General features: G+C 45.7%; 1 protein-coding gene across 4 annotated transcripts in view; it reads right to left on the bottom strand.

Annotated features, from left to right (window-relative positions):
- Positions 1-19,362, bottom strand: part of QRICH1 (glutamine rich 1) — a 36,173-nt gene that overhangs the window by 6,706 nt on the left and 10,105 nt on the right. For all 4 annotated transcript variants that reach the window (XM_045857015.1, XM_045857014.1, XM_045857017.1 and 1 more), the window contains 5 exons: positions 18,487-18,816; positions 11,102-12,151; positions 4,388-4,565; positions 3,641-3,795; positions 1,259-1,373 (listed from right to left, as the gene is read on the bottom strand). In XM_045857015.1, coding sequence (XP_045712971.1) covers positions 1,259-1,373; positions 3,641-3,795; positions 4,388-4,565; positions 11,102-12,151; positions 18,487-18,795 — 1,807 coding nt within the window. In that variant the 5' untranslated portion in view covers positions 18,796-18,816. The remainder of the gene's footprint in view (positions 1-1,258; positions 1,374-3,640; positions 3,796-4,387; positions 4,566-11,101; positions 12,152-18,486; positions 18,817-19,362) is intronic.

Below are 19,362 nucleotides of genomic sequence, written 5' to 3'. Positions count from 1 at the left end.
TTTTGTGGCTCTATTTCTGGGCTCCCTATTCTGTTCCATTGACCTATCTGCCTCTTCTTTCACCAAAAACCTGCACACAATGTTTACAGCAGCTTTATTCATAATTGCCAAAACTTCGAAGTTCTTCAATAGGTGAGTGGATAAACAAATTGTGGTACAACCATACAATGGAATATTATCAGCAATAAAAAGAAATGGGCTATCAAGCCACTTAAAAGACATGCAGGAACATTAATGCATATTGCTAAGTGGAAAAAAAATCTGAAAAGGCCACATACTAAATTATTCCAACTATGTGACATTGTGGAAAAGTCAAAAACTATGGAGACAGTAAAAAGAGCGCCCGGGATTCGGGGGGAGGGAGACAGGGATGGCAGGAGGAACACACGGATTCTAGGGCAGCGAAGTTTATGTATGATACGCCGTCATACACTTGTCAAAACCCGTAAATGTACAACGCAAGGAGTGAACTCTAATGTAAACTGTAGGTTTTTAATTAATAATGTACCAACACTGATTTATCAATGACAGTAAGTACACTACACTAACACAAGATTATAATAGGGAAACACTGTGAGGGGGTATATGGCAATTCTCGGTGCCTCTTGCTGTATTTTTCTGTAAGCCTAAAACTGCTCTAAAAAATAAAGTTTATTAAAAAACAAACACCTCAGACATTCTACTGTAAAACTCATGTTTTTTCAAACATAACACTCTGAGCAGGAAGTTACCTATAGATAAAGCAAAAATTATATTCTATACAGGATGGGGCAAAGGGAGGTTTACACTTGTGAGTATGCGAAAGAGTTTATTCTTGCATTATTATTTATTAATTATTGAATTATTTTAAGTAGGAACTATAAGCCTACTTTTGCTCCACCCTGTATATGTAAAACATTTGTTCAAACATGTTAAAAAAAAAACACCCTCCAATATATAACACGAGTAACCTACAGATTAAATAGTTCGTAATTCTTAGCTTTGGAAATGAATCTAATTTGAATCAATAAATTTAAATAGGAAAAGGAAAGAGTAACTACCCCACACTCTTACTGCCCATGTGCTGGCTACACCAGGACCAGCTGGGCCCTGTGTCTGGTGGGCAGGGCCCCTTCCACATCAGGGCAAGCAGCACAGAGGCCGGTGCCAGAGCCTGGGACCCCAGCACCCTCACCCCCATGCTGTATCACAGCCAGCCACACCGCCATCCCTTCAAACCCAGGTGGGAAAGACATCCAAGGACTAGGGAGACTCTTACCAAGTGGAGTGACTCGGGGCTGAACGTCCTTCAAAACTTCATGTAGCCACTCCGTGAATCGAACATAATAAAGATCGGAGAAAATGTCATCAACCCGTCCATTTTCAAAAAGATACTAAAAGAAAAACAATCAGCAGAAGTTGTTCGTGATCTCCTGAGTAAGACTTTCAGGGGAAATAAACATTTTTTTGCCAGTTCCATCACCTCTGCTAACCCATTCGACCCTTATAAACCTGTATACCAGCTCAAAGCCATCCAGCATTTGATGGACATTTCTGCAGTACACGTCAGATCATATAAACAAACTCTTACAACACTCTTAAGAATTGGGTCAGTGGGGCAGATTTTGTGAATGCTACATGCTACTTCATCCAGGCAAGGCCCTGTCTTATGGCAGCCAAAAAGAAAAAGAAAGAGAAAAAAAAACACCATGGTGCAGGCTCTGAGGCAAGTGGTGCAAATCCTTTAGCTCTGGGGGCTCAGTTCCCCTGTCTGCAAAGGGACATGACTGTGCCCGTCTTCCAGGATTGCGGAGCGCACGGAACAAGACAGCATGTGAACAACTCACCTAGTGCCCCAAGTGACTGGGAAGAAAGAGGAACAAACTGGGAGGCGAACTTTTCTCAAGACCAGGCAACAAGGTGAGAGCCAACCAGCATGTGCTTTTCCACCATCTTACTATGGGATTTTCTTATCTTTCTTTTTTAAAAAAAGACTTTATTCATTTATGTTAGAGAGGGAAAGGGAGGGAGAAAGAGGGAGAGAAATATCAATGTGTAGTTGCCTCCTGCATGCCCCCACGTCGGGGACCTGGCCCGCAACCCAGGCATGTGCCCTAGACCAGGAATCAACCCAGCAACCCCTTGGTTCGCAGGCCAGCGCTCAGTCCACGGGGCCACACCAGCCAGGGCGGCTGTGGGATGCTCCACAAGAATGTGCAAACACTGAGAAGTCCACCTCAGCTCTCCTAAACCGCCAGTCTCAGATGAGTTCCTCTGTGGTGCTTCACCATAGATGTCCCGAACACCTAACTACAGTTGTCTAGTCTAACTCTGCTCCTTCAAATAATTATTTTGTTTCAATGCAGTGAACAAGAAGATAAGCTGTATGTTAGCAGCAGACTTTGGGATAAATTACTTTTATGCAAACCATGTTTACTTTAACAAAAAAGGAAAGTGTTAATAAGGTATTTCATAATTTTTTTTTGAAAATGAAACAAGGCTCCCAACAAACAGGCGCTGGCGAGGACGTGAGGACAGGGGACCCTCCGCACTGCTGACGGGGGTGCAGGTAGGGCGGCCACGGTGGGAAGCTGCCACTGTGGGAAGCTGCATGGAGATACCTCCAAAAATTAAAGACGGATCTGCCTTTTGATCCAGTGATACTACTTCTGGGAATATATCCGAAAGAGCTCAAACCACTAACTCGAAAGAACGTAACTACCTCTATGTTTATTGCAGTGTTATTTACAATCGCCAAGGTACAGAAGCAGCCTAAGTGTGGATCAAACACCTATGGGACATTTACACAATGGAATTCTACCTGGCCATACAAAAGAGGAAAATTTTACTTTGCAACAGTATGGACGAACTTAAGAGAACATTATGCTAAGTAAAATAAGCCAGCCAGAGAAAGACAGATTTCACTCATATGCAGAATCTAATGAACACACTGAAATAACAAGCAAAACAGAAACACACTCAAACAGAGTAGGATGACAGTGAAAGAGCAGGGGGAAGAAGTTCAGGGGTGGAGGGACTGAGCAAAAAGGAAAAAGGACTCAAGAATATGGACAATGGGGTGGTGCTTGGAGGTAGGGGGAAAGGAGAGGGTTATTGGGAATAAATAGTAATGGAAAAAAAGACTCTCAGGTAATATACCAAGTATTTTTGGGTGCATTTTTTTCCTCTCGTTTGTTTCTTTTTACTATACAAAATATTTTAACAGGAGTTCCTGTATAAGGCAAGATTATGAATGATGTTTATTTTCTTATTTTCTAAAGTGAACATGTAGGTCTTTTACAATTAAAAAAACAAACAAACCCACATTAGCCCTAGCTGGTGTGGCTCAGTGGATTGGGCACTGGCCTGTGAACCAAAGGGTTGCTCGTTCGATTCACAGTCAGGGCACGTGCCTGGGTTGCAGGTGGGGTCCCTAGTTGGGGGCAAACAAGAGGTGACCACACAACTGATGTTTCTCTCCTTCTCTTTCTCCCTCCATTCCCCTCTCTCTAAACATAAATATTTTTTTAAAACTTCATTATTCATTTGAAAGAGAATTTCCTAATTATAGCCCCTTGCTTGTCATTTTACTAATTTGAATATCCAGTAAATACCTGATGAGAACACAGCTCAAACATGTTCCTGGGAAGCTGTTTCCTACCTTCTGAATGCACAGGAAAATATAGTAGAGTACATCCGGGTCATAGGGTTCACCTTCACCATTTCGAGCCTCTCGTGTCATTAGACAGAGCCCATAATTCAACTCAGCCACAGCAGAAGAGATGAGATCTTCCTGGAATCGCAGAAGCTGGCGCCCTACAGCACAAACCCAAAGGTGAACAGGTGTCCCTGCAAACAGTTCTCTCTTTATTGGTCACTCATGTCCCTGAAAGGACGGCTCAGAGCAGACCTGGCCCACAGGGGCTGGGCGCCGGTGTCTGGCCCACTGAGGCGACAACCCTACACGCTCTGACACAGCGAGGGTTTCCTTCCCACAATCCTCCCACCTCACATACCCTGAAGATTTGTATTAGGGCCATGACATGAGAGAAAAAAAATCCCACCCTCCATAGAGTGAGGAAGATACAATCGTAACACTAAGGAAGAAGGGTCTGCAGCACTCACTGGCCTCTACCTCCTCCCAGAAGTTGCTCTGCCCAGATCTAAGTCAACTCCAGAAAGACATGTGTAGAAAAATGCCCGACCTTGGACAAATCCCACAAACCCCGCTCATCTGCAGCTGGTCAGGCCTGCTTGTTGCTTGTCTTGAATTCAGCATACTATTTCAGATGGAGCTCCCAGGCCCCAGGGTCAAGAGACACCCCTCTCTTGCCATTCTCTCCTCCTCCTGCTCCGGGGTTACTGTATTTTAGACAGAGCCCACCCCCGATCCCTCCCACACACTCACTCCCAATGGGCGCCAGTCTGTTCTGAGCATCCTTCTCTAGCTCAGCATTCTTGGTCTGGGCCCAGTTTTTCCACACTTCGAGCCCTTCTTCTGGCTTCAGGGAATTTGGAAGCAGAAGTTCTGGAGAAGGCTGTGGCTGTGACTGGGGTTCAACTTCAGCAACCTGAACAGTTTGAGCCTACAAGAGAGAAACCATCAAAATGTGTCAATACTCTTTTCTTTCGAGCCTTTTGTTTAGCAAAACTGCCAAAAAAACATTACTTGTAGTTCTTTTAATAAAAAAAAATTCTCTTCTCCTTATTGTCCTATTTTCAAGAATCTTTGAAATTCTACTCCTTATCCCAGGGATAGCCCAAGACTAATACAGCAATTCTCAGCACTTTTGAATCTGATTTAAAAACACCAATATCTGCAATCCACCTTACAATCTTTTTTTAAAGAGGCATGATGAGTCTTTTTAAAACTTTTGCATGTTGCCCTGGCTGGTGTGGCTCAGTGGGTTGAGCACTGGCCTGTAAACTAAAAGGTTGCCAGTTTGATTCCCAGTTAGGACGCGTGCCTGGGTTGTGGGCCAGGTCCCCTGGCTGGGGTCATGCAAGAGTCAACTGATCAATTTTTTCTCTCACACACCAATGTTTCTCTCCCTTTCTCCTTCCTTTCCCCTTGCTCTAGGAACGAATAAATAAAATCTTAAAAAAGACAAATAACCTTCATATGTCAAAAGGCAATTCTAATGTTTAGTCACTGATCAAATATTACTAGCCCAAAGCACTGCATGTCCAATTATAATAAGCAAACAAATCACTTGGGCATTTTATTAAAGTGTAGACTCAAATTAAAAAGTCTTGGCGGGACTTGAGATTCTGTATTTCTTTCCTTTTTTTTTTTTAAGTATATATCCACACCCAAGGACACTTTTGCATTACTTTTAGAGACAGAGGAAGAGGGAGGTAGAAACATCAATGTGAGAGAGAAGCATCAGGTGGCTGCCTCCTTATGCTGGGGATTGAACCTGCAACATTCCAGGTTTTGAGGATGATGCTTCAACCAACTGACCCATACCAGCCAGGGCTCTGAATTTCTATTGTAATAAGCTTCCAAGTGAGGGAGTTGGTCGGCAGATCCCACTTTGAGTACCGAGTGTCCAGGGCAATGACCGTTAATCTTGGATGCACCTTAAAATCATCTAGACTGCTTTTAAAAAATACTTACATGCCCAAGCCTGAATCCCCAGAGTTTCTGATTTACTTTGTCTAAGGTGACAGGCTTGTTGTTATCACTATTTTTATTTTTTAATGATTATTATTTTTTTAAATCCTCACCTAAGGAAATATTCATTAATTGTTAGCAAGAGAAGAAGGGGGTAGAGAGAAACAATGATAGGTTGCCTCCTGTATGCACCCTGGCCAGGGACCAAAACTGCAAACTAGTTATGTGCCCTGACTGGGAATCGAACCCGCAACCTTTTGGTGCATAGAACAATGTTTTAACCAGCAAAGCCACCCAGCCAGGGCCTATCAGTGTTTTCAGAAGCTCCCCAGGTTATTCTGAAGACAAACCACAGTTAAGAATCATGTTTAGAGAAATAAAAATACAACAAAGTCCTGTCCCTCTCCCTGCCACTGTGATGTAAGGGGGGAAGACTTTAGGATGTGTACAGCTTCTCTAGCTATACATAAGGTTCTATTTTTTTCATGTTCCATCTCGTTAACAGTGCTCGTAAGGACATTTTCTGAAGACCAGGGGCACTGCTCTAGCTTCCTGCCTCCACGGGAAAAGCAGTCCCATCCTCAATGGGCTGACATGCAAGCCATGCAAAGGGGCAGAGTACGTCCATGAGTCTGAATCACAATCCCCATGAGGTGGGACAGACACCAACACAAACCAAGCACAGGTTCTTGGGTCTCACACACCTGTCCCCATTCTAAACAAGTTTCCTTGAGCAATTCTCCCTTCCAGGGCTGAGGAGTGTCAAATCATTCAAGTTGAAAGCAAAAAAATTTTTCCGTGACACATAAATTTGCTATCAACAAATAAAAATAAAAACTACCACACTAGCTATGATAACACACATTATTAAACAAGCAGATAAAGCAAATCCCAGTGCCAGGCCCTTAAACGTCTGTCAACCCTGGAGCTCCACGGGAGACACACTTCTTAGTTTAGCTCCTGCTCTCCTTGCTGAGTCTCCACTCACTCTCCCAGTTTGGATTTCCACATCCGGGAAAGGGACTGCTAACTCTGTGCCTCCAACTATGCTAACTACGCTTCCCCTTAACATGCCCAGTGGGTACTGTGCATCTCTAATGGGGCAACTCACAGCCACCTCGAACTGACATCTACTGAGAGAACCCATCCCTTCCACATCCAGAACTACTGTACTCTCCTCCGGGTACCCTCCCTGCCTTGTTCAATGACAACACCATCTACGCAAGCTGAAAATCTCGGCGTCTGACTGGGTAGGTAGGTGGGGCAGCGCTTGTCTGCTGGCTTTCTGGTCAGGCCCCCTCCAGTGTGCACCTCCACCCACTGAATGTAACACTCCCAGGAACCCTGACAACCAAAATTCTTCCACACGTGTCCAAATGTCTCTCAGTGGGTAGGGGTAGTAATGATCCCCGCCAAGGTTAAAAACTATTGATGTAAGTAGGGTCTTGTATACTGTGATGCAGTGGGGGGTTTTTTTGTTTTGTTTTTACTATTTATAATGGAGCCCTTGGAAAGTTTAAGCTGGGAAGTGACATGATCTTACGTTAAAAAAAAAAAAAGATTCTTGCTCATCTATAGAGATTGGAATGAAAAGTAAAAGTGGAAGCAGGCGCTGGTCACCTAGACTAGCACAGTGGCAGTGAAGATCATTTCAGAGAGTCTGAGAAGTTTGGTGGTATAACCAATGCAGCTTGCTGATGAGCAGGCTATGGGGTTAAGGGAAAGCAGACCAAGGATGACTCCTGGGTTTCTGGCTTAAACTAATGGGTAGCCAGCTGATGCTACCACTTCCTAAGGAGGGGAAGTTTACAGTAGTGGCAGAGTTGTTGTTAATGAAGAGCTGAGATTAATCTTCAATTAAATCCAGGGAAGTAAGCAGCTGCTGAATGTGTATCAGGGTCCTAAAGGGAAAGGCATGGTCTAGATACAAGACCTGTGTGTCAGATCAGCTGTGCAGCACAGTGCTTAAGATGGGCTGGCTGCACGCCTGTCTGTCTGGGGCTGACTCCCAACTCTGCAACTCACTAATGGTGGCTTTGGCCTTGCTGTTTAATTCATCTGTGCCTCAGTTTCTTCTTTTGTAAAATGGACATGGCAGTATATACCTTGTAAGGTTGGTGTGAGAATTAAATGAGTTAACATATGTACCATGGGGAACAATGTTGGCCGACAGCATCATTGAGCATCTCTAGCAGCAGCACCATCACAGAGGTATGCCGCATGCGGCCCACGATGGCTACAGATACGGCCCAACACAAAATTTAAATTTACTTAAAACTTTTTTTTTGCTCATCGGTTTTCATTAGTGTTTGTGTCTTTAATGTGTGGCCCAAGACAACTCCACCTCCAGTGTGGCTCAGAGACGCCAAAAGGCTGTACACCCATTTTTAGAGGCTGTTAAACAAAGCCATGCCAAAGGACAGAAATTCCTGAAGGAGAAAGGAGGGCTAGTACTGTGCTCTGAGCAATACCAACATGTGTGGTTCAGATGGAGGAGGAGGCACCAGCCATCTCCCAAGAAAGGCAAAGGATCAATGGGCCCAGACTGGTGTGGCTCAGTTGGTTGGATGTCTTCCCGAAAAGTGAAAAGGTCGCTGGTTCAATTCCTGGTCAGGGCACATGCCTGGGTTGCAGGTTTGACCCCCATCAGAGTGCATGTGAGAGACAGCTGATCAATGTTTCTCACACTGATGTTTCTCCCCTTCTCCTTTCTCCTCTCTCTAAAGATAGTAAATAATTTTTTAAAAGAATCCATGGAGAAGGGGAAAAAGCAGGAGTGTGTAATAATACGAAAAGCCAAAGGAGTTTCGAGAAGGCTGTGTTGTGTGCTGCTAAGACTGAAAACAGATACGTGTATTGGATCTGGGCACTGCTGACCTCAGTTCACAAGAGCAGGCACAGTTGTGTTTTGAAAACGGGTTAGCAAGTGGAGTTAGCTTGCACAGATAATCCTTTTGAGAACTCTGGGAATAATGTAGAGCAGAGAAACGAGGCAACTAATGGAGGTGGATGAGAGGTCAAGAGAAGGATGTTTCACCGTAAGTTTGGTTTTAAAGACAGGCAATGAGTCCTGGCTGGTGTGGCTCAGTGGATTGAGCACCAACCTGTGAACCAAGGGGTCTCCAGTTCAATTCCCAGACAGGGCCACATGCCTGGGTTGGGGGCTAGGTCCCCAGTAGGGGGAGCTCGAGAAGCAACCACACATTGGTGTTTCTCTCCCTCTCTCACTCCTTTTCCCTCTCTAGAAAAATACATATAATAAAATAAAAAAATAAAGACAAGCAATGAGAGCTTTCCTAAAGGGTATGCCAGGTGAAGGGTAACAACACCATCACACACCGTCATCAGCTGTCCCTAGGGTGAACTCACATCACCGCAAAATTCTCTTCCCACGGGCTGTGAGTGCTCTAAGGGCAGACTGCCTTACTCATCTCTGTGGCCTCGCGCAGAGCCTGATAGAGGGGGGCAGAGGAATGTTTGTAGCGCGAATGGACAAACTCATCTTTCCTACCTACATGATGGTCATTCTTCCCAATTTTTCTTTTTCTGGTAGTAATATTTGATAAATCCCTATTAAGATTTCCCTAAAGGAGACATAGCACTGAAGAACATGGATCCACTACACAAGAAGACCACAGAGAAGACCTCCTGCCGAAGGGCCCAAATATACAACTTATTCAGAGACCAATGAGCACAAAGAGCCCTGACCTGCAAACTGCACATCAGACCCAGGAGAGCCGAGAAGAGGCCTGATGAGCCCCGTGCCTGTACTCAGCAGAAGCTGAGTACAGAACCCCGCCACAGGGCTCCTGGCAGGTCCCTCTTCCGTGCAGTCAATTCTACACACTGGCTCTTGATCCTTCATCTTATCAGGACTCTTCGGATTCTGGAAAAACTGCCCACCACGGATCACCAGACTAAGAGCACCCCTCTGCTTTGGGAAGACAACGCTGCTGCCCCCCACTCCCTCCTCTCTCACAGGCCCCTCTCAGGTTGCCTTAAGCCATGTCTCTTCCTTCCATCCCTGGCTCTGTGCTCACGCTCCTCCATTCTTTTGTCAATGCACGCTATAAGCATGAAAGCGTACACCCCTTTTCCCACAAAGATGCCTCTGCTGACTTTTAAACCCAGAATTTCTGAATGCCCCGTTTTTCCTGGCGTGTGTGGCACACAGTGCACCCTGATTGTGCTGCCTTATAACCAGACTACGAGCTGCCTGCAACAATCACTCTGTCTTGTTCTACCACTAGGCCCGACACCCAGACATTTAACAGTTCCTTAACAAAGTCACCTAAAATAATGTACTGTTGCCTTTATGTAACAACTCGGCCAGCTATTGCCTAATCAAAATCATTTACAGCCTGCGTTTCTGAGTGAGGTCCCTGGTCTGCCAGCACCTTGTCTGTGCCAGCTCCCTTCCCAGCCTTCCCAGGGGCCCCTCCCTGCCCTCCGAGGATACAGTCTTCAGTGTGTCCAGGAGACCAGAGGCCTTATATCCACTCTAAAGATCTGCTTGACAAGGGACCAGGAAGTTTACTAATAGTCTTAAAAGATAATAGCTTTAAGAAGATTAACAATTAGAAAAGATAAAAGCTAAATAATTTTAAAGCTAAATTTCAACAGAGTTCTATTTTTGCTACTTTTCTGTGAATCTACATTATTTAAAATAAAAGTCTTTAACATTTTTTCTCAATATAGCTGCCATGACAGAAAATTCAACTAACTGAGGCTGATCTGGACTCTTTTTAAGGAACACTGGCTGGGTAGCACAGCCCGTCAGAGCATCATCCCAATATTCCAAGGTTGTGGGTTCAATCCCCAGCCAGGGCACATATAAGAATCAACCTATGACTGCGTAAATAAGTGGAACAACAAATTGATGTATTTGTTTTCTCTCCCTTCATCTCTCTAAAAATCAATTAAAAAAAAAAACAACAACAAAACCTCTTTGGGAAATCCCACTACATAGGAGGCTTAAGACTCCTAAAAGTGGTAGGCCAACGAGGAGGTGTTTTAGATCTTCTCATTCACCTCCACTGTGTCCACAGATGACAACAAAAGAAGAAACAATTTCAAGTCCTCTCCACTGAGCTGAGTTCAGCATCTGTGTTAAGCTATTACTGGGGTTCCACGAGATCCTTTCATTTGCGATGCAAAAAGTAGCCCCTGGGACTAGGATAACACTAGGAATGTCCCATTAGTCTCTAACCAGAATTTTACCCTTCCTAAAAAGAGATAACAATGAAGCACCCCAGCCAACCTCCAAAGCAGTTAGTGGTCCATTTTATTTACCTCCAGGTACCAGGATAGCACTTCTGCCTGTTGCACAGCTTCACCTGCTGCTTTTGTCTCCCAGCCCCACCCCAACAGAAATCTTAAATACTATACAACAGCAAGACTAACATCATTGCATAAACAACCAGGGGTGCCGGAGGTTGCCAGGCAAGTTCCGTGTTGCACTGGGTCCTCAGGGAGCAGAGTGCCCCAGAGATAAGTCTCACTTACTGAACAAGTAACCTGGAGCTGCTGCTGTTGCTGCTGTTGCTGCGGTGGCGGAGGCGGCGGGGGCGTCTGTTCCTGGGGAGTCTGTTGCTGTGGCTGCTGCTGAGGGTCCCATATATGGACAGTCTGAGCTGTATTCTGGTATGTGCCTGCCACAGCCTGCACAGCCACTGGAATGTGGATGTTGCCATTCATGAACTGTGCTGGAAAGAGAGAGTTTGCAAGGGTCTGCACTACCTCTTCATGGGAGTTTTTCACTACAGACGTGGTGCCCACCATCTTCTCCTTGTCATCCTCCAGCTTTACAGCTGCCAAGGCCGTGGGTGAGCCACTGACGTGAACTGCGTTGTAGGCTTCTTGGGGAATGGCGATGTGCGTAATGCTCTGCTGCTGAGGATCTCCCCGGGGCTGGGCAGAGTAAACAGGGATGGTCCAGGTTTCTCCTGTAGGGCTAGTAATGGTCCCAGTGGCACTGTACAGGTGGGCACTGTCCACTGTCAGTAAGTCTGGCCTCAAAGAGACGTAACTCTGCTGCTGGCCCTGTGGAATGGCCAGCACAGTGGCCACTGGCTGCCCTGAGATGGCATAGGACACAGTGATGGGCATGTCCACTTTGCGCTTCTTCACTGGCTGGAGAACACTGGCTGTGCCAACCCGTCGCTCCCCTTCCCGAGGTGAGCCCTGCTGAGACGGTGGTGGAGAAAGGGCACCCACAGTCTGGATTTGGATCTGCTGACCCCCAGCAAGAGACTGGCCAGCCACCAACTGCGCCTGGATCTGCTGATGGGGGATGTGCTCCTCCGGGATCTCCGCAGCTTGGATCTGCTGGGCCGCCTGCACGTGCTGCACCTGGATCTGCGCCGCCTGCAGCTGCGAGGGGCTGGGGCTCTGCAGAGATGGGGTCTGGATGGAAGGGGCCGCCGGCTGTGGCGCTTGGCCTTGGATCTGCACCTGCACCTGGAAGGGCTGCTCGGCAGGCTGGTGAACGGTAAGCTGTGGGGAGAGCTGCTGAGCCGAGACCTGCTGCGGAGACTGCTGGACCTGCACCTGTACCTGCAGCAACAAGATGCATCAGTGAGCGAACCAGGCAGCACTGACAACCCAGCCCTAAAGGGAAGAAACTCTCTCTCGGGCAGCAGACCCTCGGTAGTGTGAGGGAGGGCTGCCACCCCCGCGGCTTCTGAGGAAGACACAATCCCCAACACCATGTGCAAAGTCCGCCAGCATCACACTGCATTCAGAGTGACACGTACCCGCCTAAGAGCAACAACTATCAACTGGGGTCTATGAAGGAAATACCAGACCTTTTGCTCATCTTCCATTCTTCTTTAAAAATGTGACCTCCTTTGGTTTTGTTTATTGGCACAGTAATACGAATGTGTAATTTAGAAATGTGTATTTACTTGGATGTTCAAAAAATAGTTTACCCATGGGGAGAGCACTGAAGTGTGGGGACCACTGTCCTCAAAGGTCGGAACAACAGGTGTGTTCCTTCCACAGGCATTCAACTGCCAACCTCAGGGTCAGAAGCACTCCCAGCACAGACAGCTAGTGCAACACACAGCAGAGAGAAAACTTTTTTTTAACTTATTTTTTCCATCACTGTTTATCCCCCCAATACCTTCTTCCACATCCACCCATCCATCCCAGAGGCAAAACATTTGAAATCTCTTTTGGAAGTGTCTCCCGCTTTGCTACTAAAATGGAGGCACTGTTGAAAGACTCCCTAGAGTGCCCCTTTAAAATAAATCTGAGGTCAATTGGTTATAACGCTCTGGAAGTTTCTGGTAAATAACACTGTAATCCGCCATCTGTACACACTATAGAGGGACAACTACTCACGTCTAGTTCCCCTCTCTCACGCGCCATTGGGTGCTCTCGCCCACTTCGCCCTTTTGCCTCCGGTAACCACAAATCTGTTCTCTGCATAGATAAATGTGTTTCTGTTTTGTGTTTGTGTTGTTAGAGTGCTTATTTAAGACATGTTTGTTTTAATAGAGAGGTCATTGAAAACCCCACAAGATTCCTGATAACCTAATCTAAGGAAGGTGACTACATCCTGGATCTCACATTTCTGATAATGCAACTCATCTTACTGCTTAATAGCAGAACAGAACAGCTTCAGCATACAGAACAGCACAAAGACGCTATGCCTAGTATGTACTCTTGAAAGAAGGAATCTAGAAGCATTTGAGATCCTGTTTCCTGTCGCTATGTCACCATTTGGCTCAAATAAACTTATAAAAAAATTTTTAATTTCAAAACAAACAAGGAAAGATTTTTTCCTCCATTAGACACACACATCTAAATTACTTTCAACACAGGTGGGAATTGGGGAAGAGGAAAACAAAAAGGCAGATGAGGAATTATGCTTATTCACAACACAAGGAGCCGTATCACAGAAGACAACCAAGGACGGTGTCGGGACATGACCAGTGTGGCTCAGCTGGCTGGGTGACACCCTGCAAAATGAAAGGTTGGGGGCACATGCCTGGGGTGCAGGTGTGGTCCCCGGTCAGGGCACGTGCAAGAGGCAACCAAAAGATTGATGTTTCTCTCTTACGTCAATGTTTCTCTCCTTCCCTTCCTCCCCCTCTCTAAAAAATAAATAGTTTTTAAAAAGACAAATAACAAGTGTTGGTAAGGATGTGAAGAAATTGGAATCTGCCCAAGCTGGTGTGGCTCAGTGGACTGAGTGCCGGCCTGCAAACCAAAGGGTCACCCAGTTCAATTACTGATCAGGGCTCGTGCCTGGCTTGCGGGCCAGGTACCTGGCTGGGGGCACGAGAGAGGCAACTGCTTCTCTCTTGAACAATGTTTCTCTCCCTCTCTGTCTCCTTCTCTTCCCCTCTCTCTCTAAAAATAAATAAAATCTTAAAAAAAAAAAGGTCCATCAGTCCAAAGTGATGGTCAGGCTGTGAGAGAATAGCTTGTTTTAATCCTGGTCTTGGCCACAAGCGCAGGTCTGCAGAACACACCATACTGTGAGCGCTGCCTCCCCAAGGCAGAGTCACTGTGGATGGAGTGCAGGCTCGAGACCAGGGATTCTCAAATTAGACACACAGCATGACACTTGGCCTGAGACAGGAGCAACGGGAACCACAGCCTTCATTTCCCTGGTGAGAGCGGAAGAGTGGGGCATAAACAGAGCAGGATGGCAAACATCCCAACGAAACACCGTGGTAGGGTGAGAACCTGTGCCCAGTGCTGTGGCTAAGATCTCGGCCAGAGCAGGCTAGCAAGCCTCCCAGACCCGTCCTCTGGCCCTCCCGCAAATTCCCTGAGCTAACGACTGTCCTTTAGTCAATCCTTTTTCTGACTAAATGACAGGAGAGGAGGAAATATGTGGCCTGATATTTGTAACTAAAAATTGAAACCCAGGTGGATACAGAAAATATTCAATACCATACCAAGTTGAAAACTTTTGAGATCATATTTAAGGTAGGAGAGGGGGTCGTATAGAGGGATACCAGAGATCTGAATTGTATCTCTAACATTATACGTCTTTTAAGGAAATTGACTGTGGGCGGCAGGAAGCGCGGAGGAGGGCAAAGGGGAAGAATTGGGACAACTGTTAACAGAATAACAACAATAACAAATCTTTTAAAAAATTATATTTTTTAACAAAAGGGTAAAAATAGCAAACTGGGAATACTTGTTTATAAGTAAACGCTTGTCTGGATACTTTTCAAATGTCTAAGAAGCAACCTGGGGCCTAGGTAGGAATGACACTAACGGGAAGAGAAGGAAGGAAACAGCAGCAGCAGTTTTTATTTACTTACTGAGCGCTTACTATGTGCCAAGCAGTATGCTTAGGACTTGGTAATTTATGTAATCTCCAAAGTAACTACAATACCTAAATTCTTTTATTCCCATGACGTAGCTAATGGACTCAACGTGGTTAAGACAGCTGCCTCAGATGGCAGGCATGTCTAATGTAGCAGAAGCAGAAGAAACTCACGTTCGTCTAAGGGCCAGGCCTGGCTCCCGATCACCTCACTTCTCACGCAGCAGGTCTACCCCGCGAGGGGTTCGGAACCGTCCCAGCAGGGAGGGAATGTGTGACGGCAAGAAGGAAAGGAGGAAGAGACGTGAAGGCTGGGATGACAAGTGAGGAAGAGTGGCACTTTAAGCCACTAAAGCTTTGAGATGTTTACTTCTAGCAACAACAACAACAACAAAAAAAATGCTAAGAAGTCCCCTTTTCCAAAGCATCCTTCACTTAAATAGCCCAGACTGGCCGGCCACCCTTATGTGAAGCCTCGGTTCCTGCCCTGTGGAAGGGCAGAGAAGAAACAAGCAATCCCATGGGTGCTGAGCAAAACCCAACCCCTGGGACTCACCACCAGAGGCCTTCCCTCTGGCACACACACTTGACTCCATGCGGATGCTTTAGGAGTAATCAACTCAGGAGGGCTCTTGAAATGCAAGTTCCAAATGAACACCCTTCACTTAGCTGAGGCAGACCTACCAGCAACAGGAAACTTGGGCTTTTCTCCTAGAATTCTACACACTGCGAGGGCATTAACATGGAAACTCTTCCTTCTGCCTTCAGAAAGTGCCTCCCTACCTCGAACAAACGTACGCTGTGATTCTGTGATATAACCAATATATATTTTGGTCATTGTCTCTGATTCCGGGCTAGAGATCCTAAAACCTTTGTAATTTCCTAAGTAATAATAAAGGCACTAGGAGCATTTTGTGTTCTAAAGAGGCAACTTTCAGTAGACTCCTGGATGGCTGCTGGTCACCAGAAAGACCAAACCATGATTGGAAGCTTGGTACTTGAAACCCCCATCACCCATTCTGTAGAAAGGGAAGAGGGGCTAAAAACTGGGTTATCAGTCAATCATACCTGTGTGATTCAGCCTCCATAAAAATACCACAAGTATGGGGTTCTGGGAGCTCCTGGATTGGTGAACATATCTGTGTGCTGGGAAGGTGGTGCACCCCCACTCCTGTGCTTTAGTTTTCAGAACCTCGCACTATTTAGCTCTATCCTTTATTCTACAATAAACCAATACATGTGTTTCCCTGAGTTCTGTGAGCTGTTCTGGCAAATTATTGAACCCAAGGAGGGGTACTGAGAATTCCAATTTATTATTTTTATTATTTTATTTTTTATACAGATTTTATTTATTTTCTTTTTAGAGATAGAGAAGAGAAGGAGAAAAACATCACTGTGTGGTTGCCTCTCAAGTGCCCCCTACTGGGGATGTGGCCCGCAACCCAGGCACGTGCCCTGACTGGGAATCGAACCAGCCACCCTTTGGTTTGCAGACCATCACTCAATCCACTGAGCCACACCAGCCAGGGCGGAAATCTTTTTTTAAAAGGAGAAAAATAAGGTTTCCTCTATTTATACCAATAACTTGAATTAAGACTGATAACCTGTGTGGGGAAGGGAATCACAAAATAGCCTAATTTGCCAAAATGTACAGCCATAGAGAAAAATGATTATCAAAAGAGCACTGACATTTATTATTGAATTATTAAATGTCTAACTTGCTGATTAAACTAACATTCCATGAGCTGTAAATATCATTTTTTATGCAGGGGTTCCCTGAGACTTGAAAATTATTTCAAAGATTCCTCCAGGGTAAAAAAGATTGGGAAAAGCTATCAAGAATTTATAAAAATTTCCTATACTGTCTTTTAATGGTTTGGTTTTTAGGTGAACTCTTTAAACCACCCATACATTATTCGTATTCTGAGAAGTGTCTGACTTTATGTCCAAAAGAGGAGCAGACTGCCTTACTATACTGAATGGAGTACCCGTATCTTCGGACTGTAAGAAGCACTACCCCCAAATTTGGGAGGAAAAGGGGGTGTGTCTTATAGTCCGTCTGAATGTAGCTTACCTGGCTCACTGGGGGGGGGGGGGGCAGTGGAGTGGGGTCTCAGGAGGCAGGAGCAGGGTCGCCACTGCATTTTCCTGGGGGCGGGGGGCAGGGGGCGGCAGGGCATCTTATAGTCCGAAACATACAGCATGTCCTTTCCATGCTCATCAGCAGTGCTGCCTTCATCCCGTACCTAATACTTACCCATCATGTGTATAGACACGTGTGTGTTTAAAGTCCTTAATCAATTCCCAAGCCACGGGTCAAGGCAGCCCCAGGGGACCTCTCTGGCTCTTTCTGTCCCTCACTTTTTGGCCCGGGGCACCTGGAGGACTGCTCCACCTTCCCTAAAAGTTCTCTCCTACATGAATTCCTCCGTCACCCAACTCTGTCTGCTTCCTGTTTTTCATCGGCATCTCAGATTTAGTGGGGTTTTTTGTGTTTTGTTTTAATCCTCACTCGAGGATATGTTTACTGATTTTAGAGAGAGAGGAAAAGGTGGGAGAGAAAGAGAAACACCAACTGGTTTGCCTCTTGTATGCACCCTGCCAGGGGACCAAACCGCAGCCTAGGTACATGCCTGACCGGGAGTGAATCTGAAACCTTTCTGGTGTGTGGGACGATGCTTCTGCCTGAGCCACTGGACCCGGGCAAAGATTTGGTAGGTTTCTGATGGCATTTGTTTTTGCCAACACTGTTAGAAAAATTTTTAAAGTATCTTTCCATCCCTGACCATGATGGGCATCGTCCTGTAGGGCAAAAGGTTGACAGTTTGATTCCTGGTCGATTCCCAGTCAGGGCACATTCCTGGGTCACAGGCCAGGTCCCCAGTAGGGGCACACAAGATGCGACCTCACACTGATGTTGGATCTCTCCCTCTCTTTCTCCTTCCCTTCCCATCTAAAAACAAACAAACAAACAAACAAATAAATAATCTTAAAAAAAAGGAGAAAAACGCCTGAAGACAAAAACTTTTACCATCTCAGCAACTGTGTTAGTTTTTCCTCTCTTAGTACGTTTGCTATCAATCAGCATTATTTCTTGAGGCTTATACATAGCAAGTGCAGACCTACACACCTGCAGGTGACCTGAATCAGGGAACCATACAACTAGACCTCCAAAATATATCAGCCTTCCCATTTCAAAACGAGTTCCAAATATCATGCTTTTAGTAATGAGCCAAGACTAACCCTCCTATGCTTTTGACCTGCCCAGGGTGACAGACCAAAGGGAAGCCTCAGTCCCTCTCAGCTGTGTAACACCCAAATCCGGCCCCAGACGACCTCTAATTTCTATACTGTTCAATTCTCCAACACGAACGGCAAATATCTGTGGTCTTCAGTCTACAGTGGATGCAAATATTTTTAGTCTGCATCAACTATGAAATATGAAAGTCTCTGTGTGGAAGAAAATGTTTTAAAAAGTCCGAGTATTCCCGAGTGAAAATAACCTCTGACACTGTATACAGATGTGATGCTCCTACTAACCCAAACCATGGTGGCAAATGAAGTCTCTTCAATAGGATGCACCTCAACACTGCCCTTTTACCTGAACCTGCTGTGGCTGCTGAACCTGGATCTGCTGTTCTTGCTGGGTCTGTGGCTGAACACTGGTGGTGACTGGACAGGCCAGTTCAAGCAATGACCCGGCCACTTCGGTGCTGTCTGTGTAAATGCAGTTCCCACCCTGCTGGTAGACCATGGTAGTGGTAGCCGTCTGCTGGAACTCTTGAAGGGCTTCTGGCCCCTTAGAGGCTAGTGAGTCCAGAAATTCCTTCATCCTGTGTTGTGGGACAGACCGCGCTTTTACTCGGATATATTCTTCAAAGGAGATGGTGTTCTCCAGAGAATTATTCATATTGTAGATTCCTTAGGGTTCCTAGTAACAAAATAAATAAACAAATGTCAAAATTCTGTTACTGTTTTTCCATCTTGAAATGCACAGGCCAATCACACTTGCATCAGAGTGAATAGTCAGGGAAGCTGTATGCACCTGGAATCCAAAGTCAAGTTTTATTATATCACCTTCTTTTTCCAATTAATGGCATCTGAAAATTGTTTCCATAAATATTTCTTAAACCAAACTATTACACTGAAGACAGACAAAAGCATGCGTCACAGTGCTGCATGAAACAGGCCAAAACCACACTCTCCACCCAGCGCTAGACCAATCCCATCTTTTCTGCAGAGCCACGCGCACTGGACAGTGAGACACATGCAAACCCGCTCTGTGACCATCGCAGAGAGGACTACTAAGGACAGTAGGAGCAAGGATTCCTACTGACGTGTTCTATTTCCACTGCCAACTATGTCCTACAGGGGACAGGCATGCCACCTAGCTATGGCAAGACCCAAGAGACAGGGGATGTGTCCTTTCCCACCTCCCATCAGAACCAACCCCATTCCATTTTGCCATATACTGCTC

This window comes from Phyllostomus hastatus, unplaced genomic scaffold (assembly GCF_019186645.2).
Source record: "Phyllostomus hastatus isolate PE091 unplaced genomic scaffold, TTU_PhHast_1.1 phas_scaffold_129, whole genome shotgun sequence".
Taxonomy (NCBI): Eukaryota; Metazoa; Chordata; class Mammalia; order Chiroptera; family Phyllostomidae; genus Phyllostomus; species Phyllostomus hastatus.
This window is presented reverse-complemented; position numbering and strand designations above follow the sequence as displayed.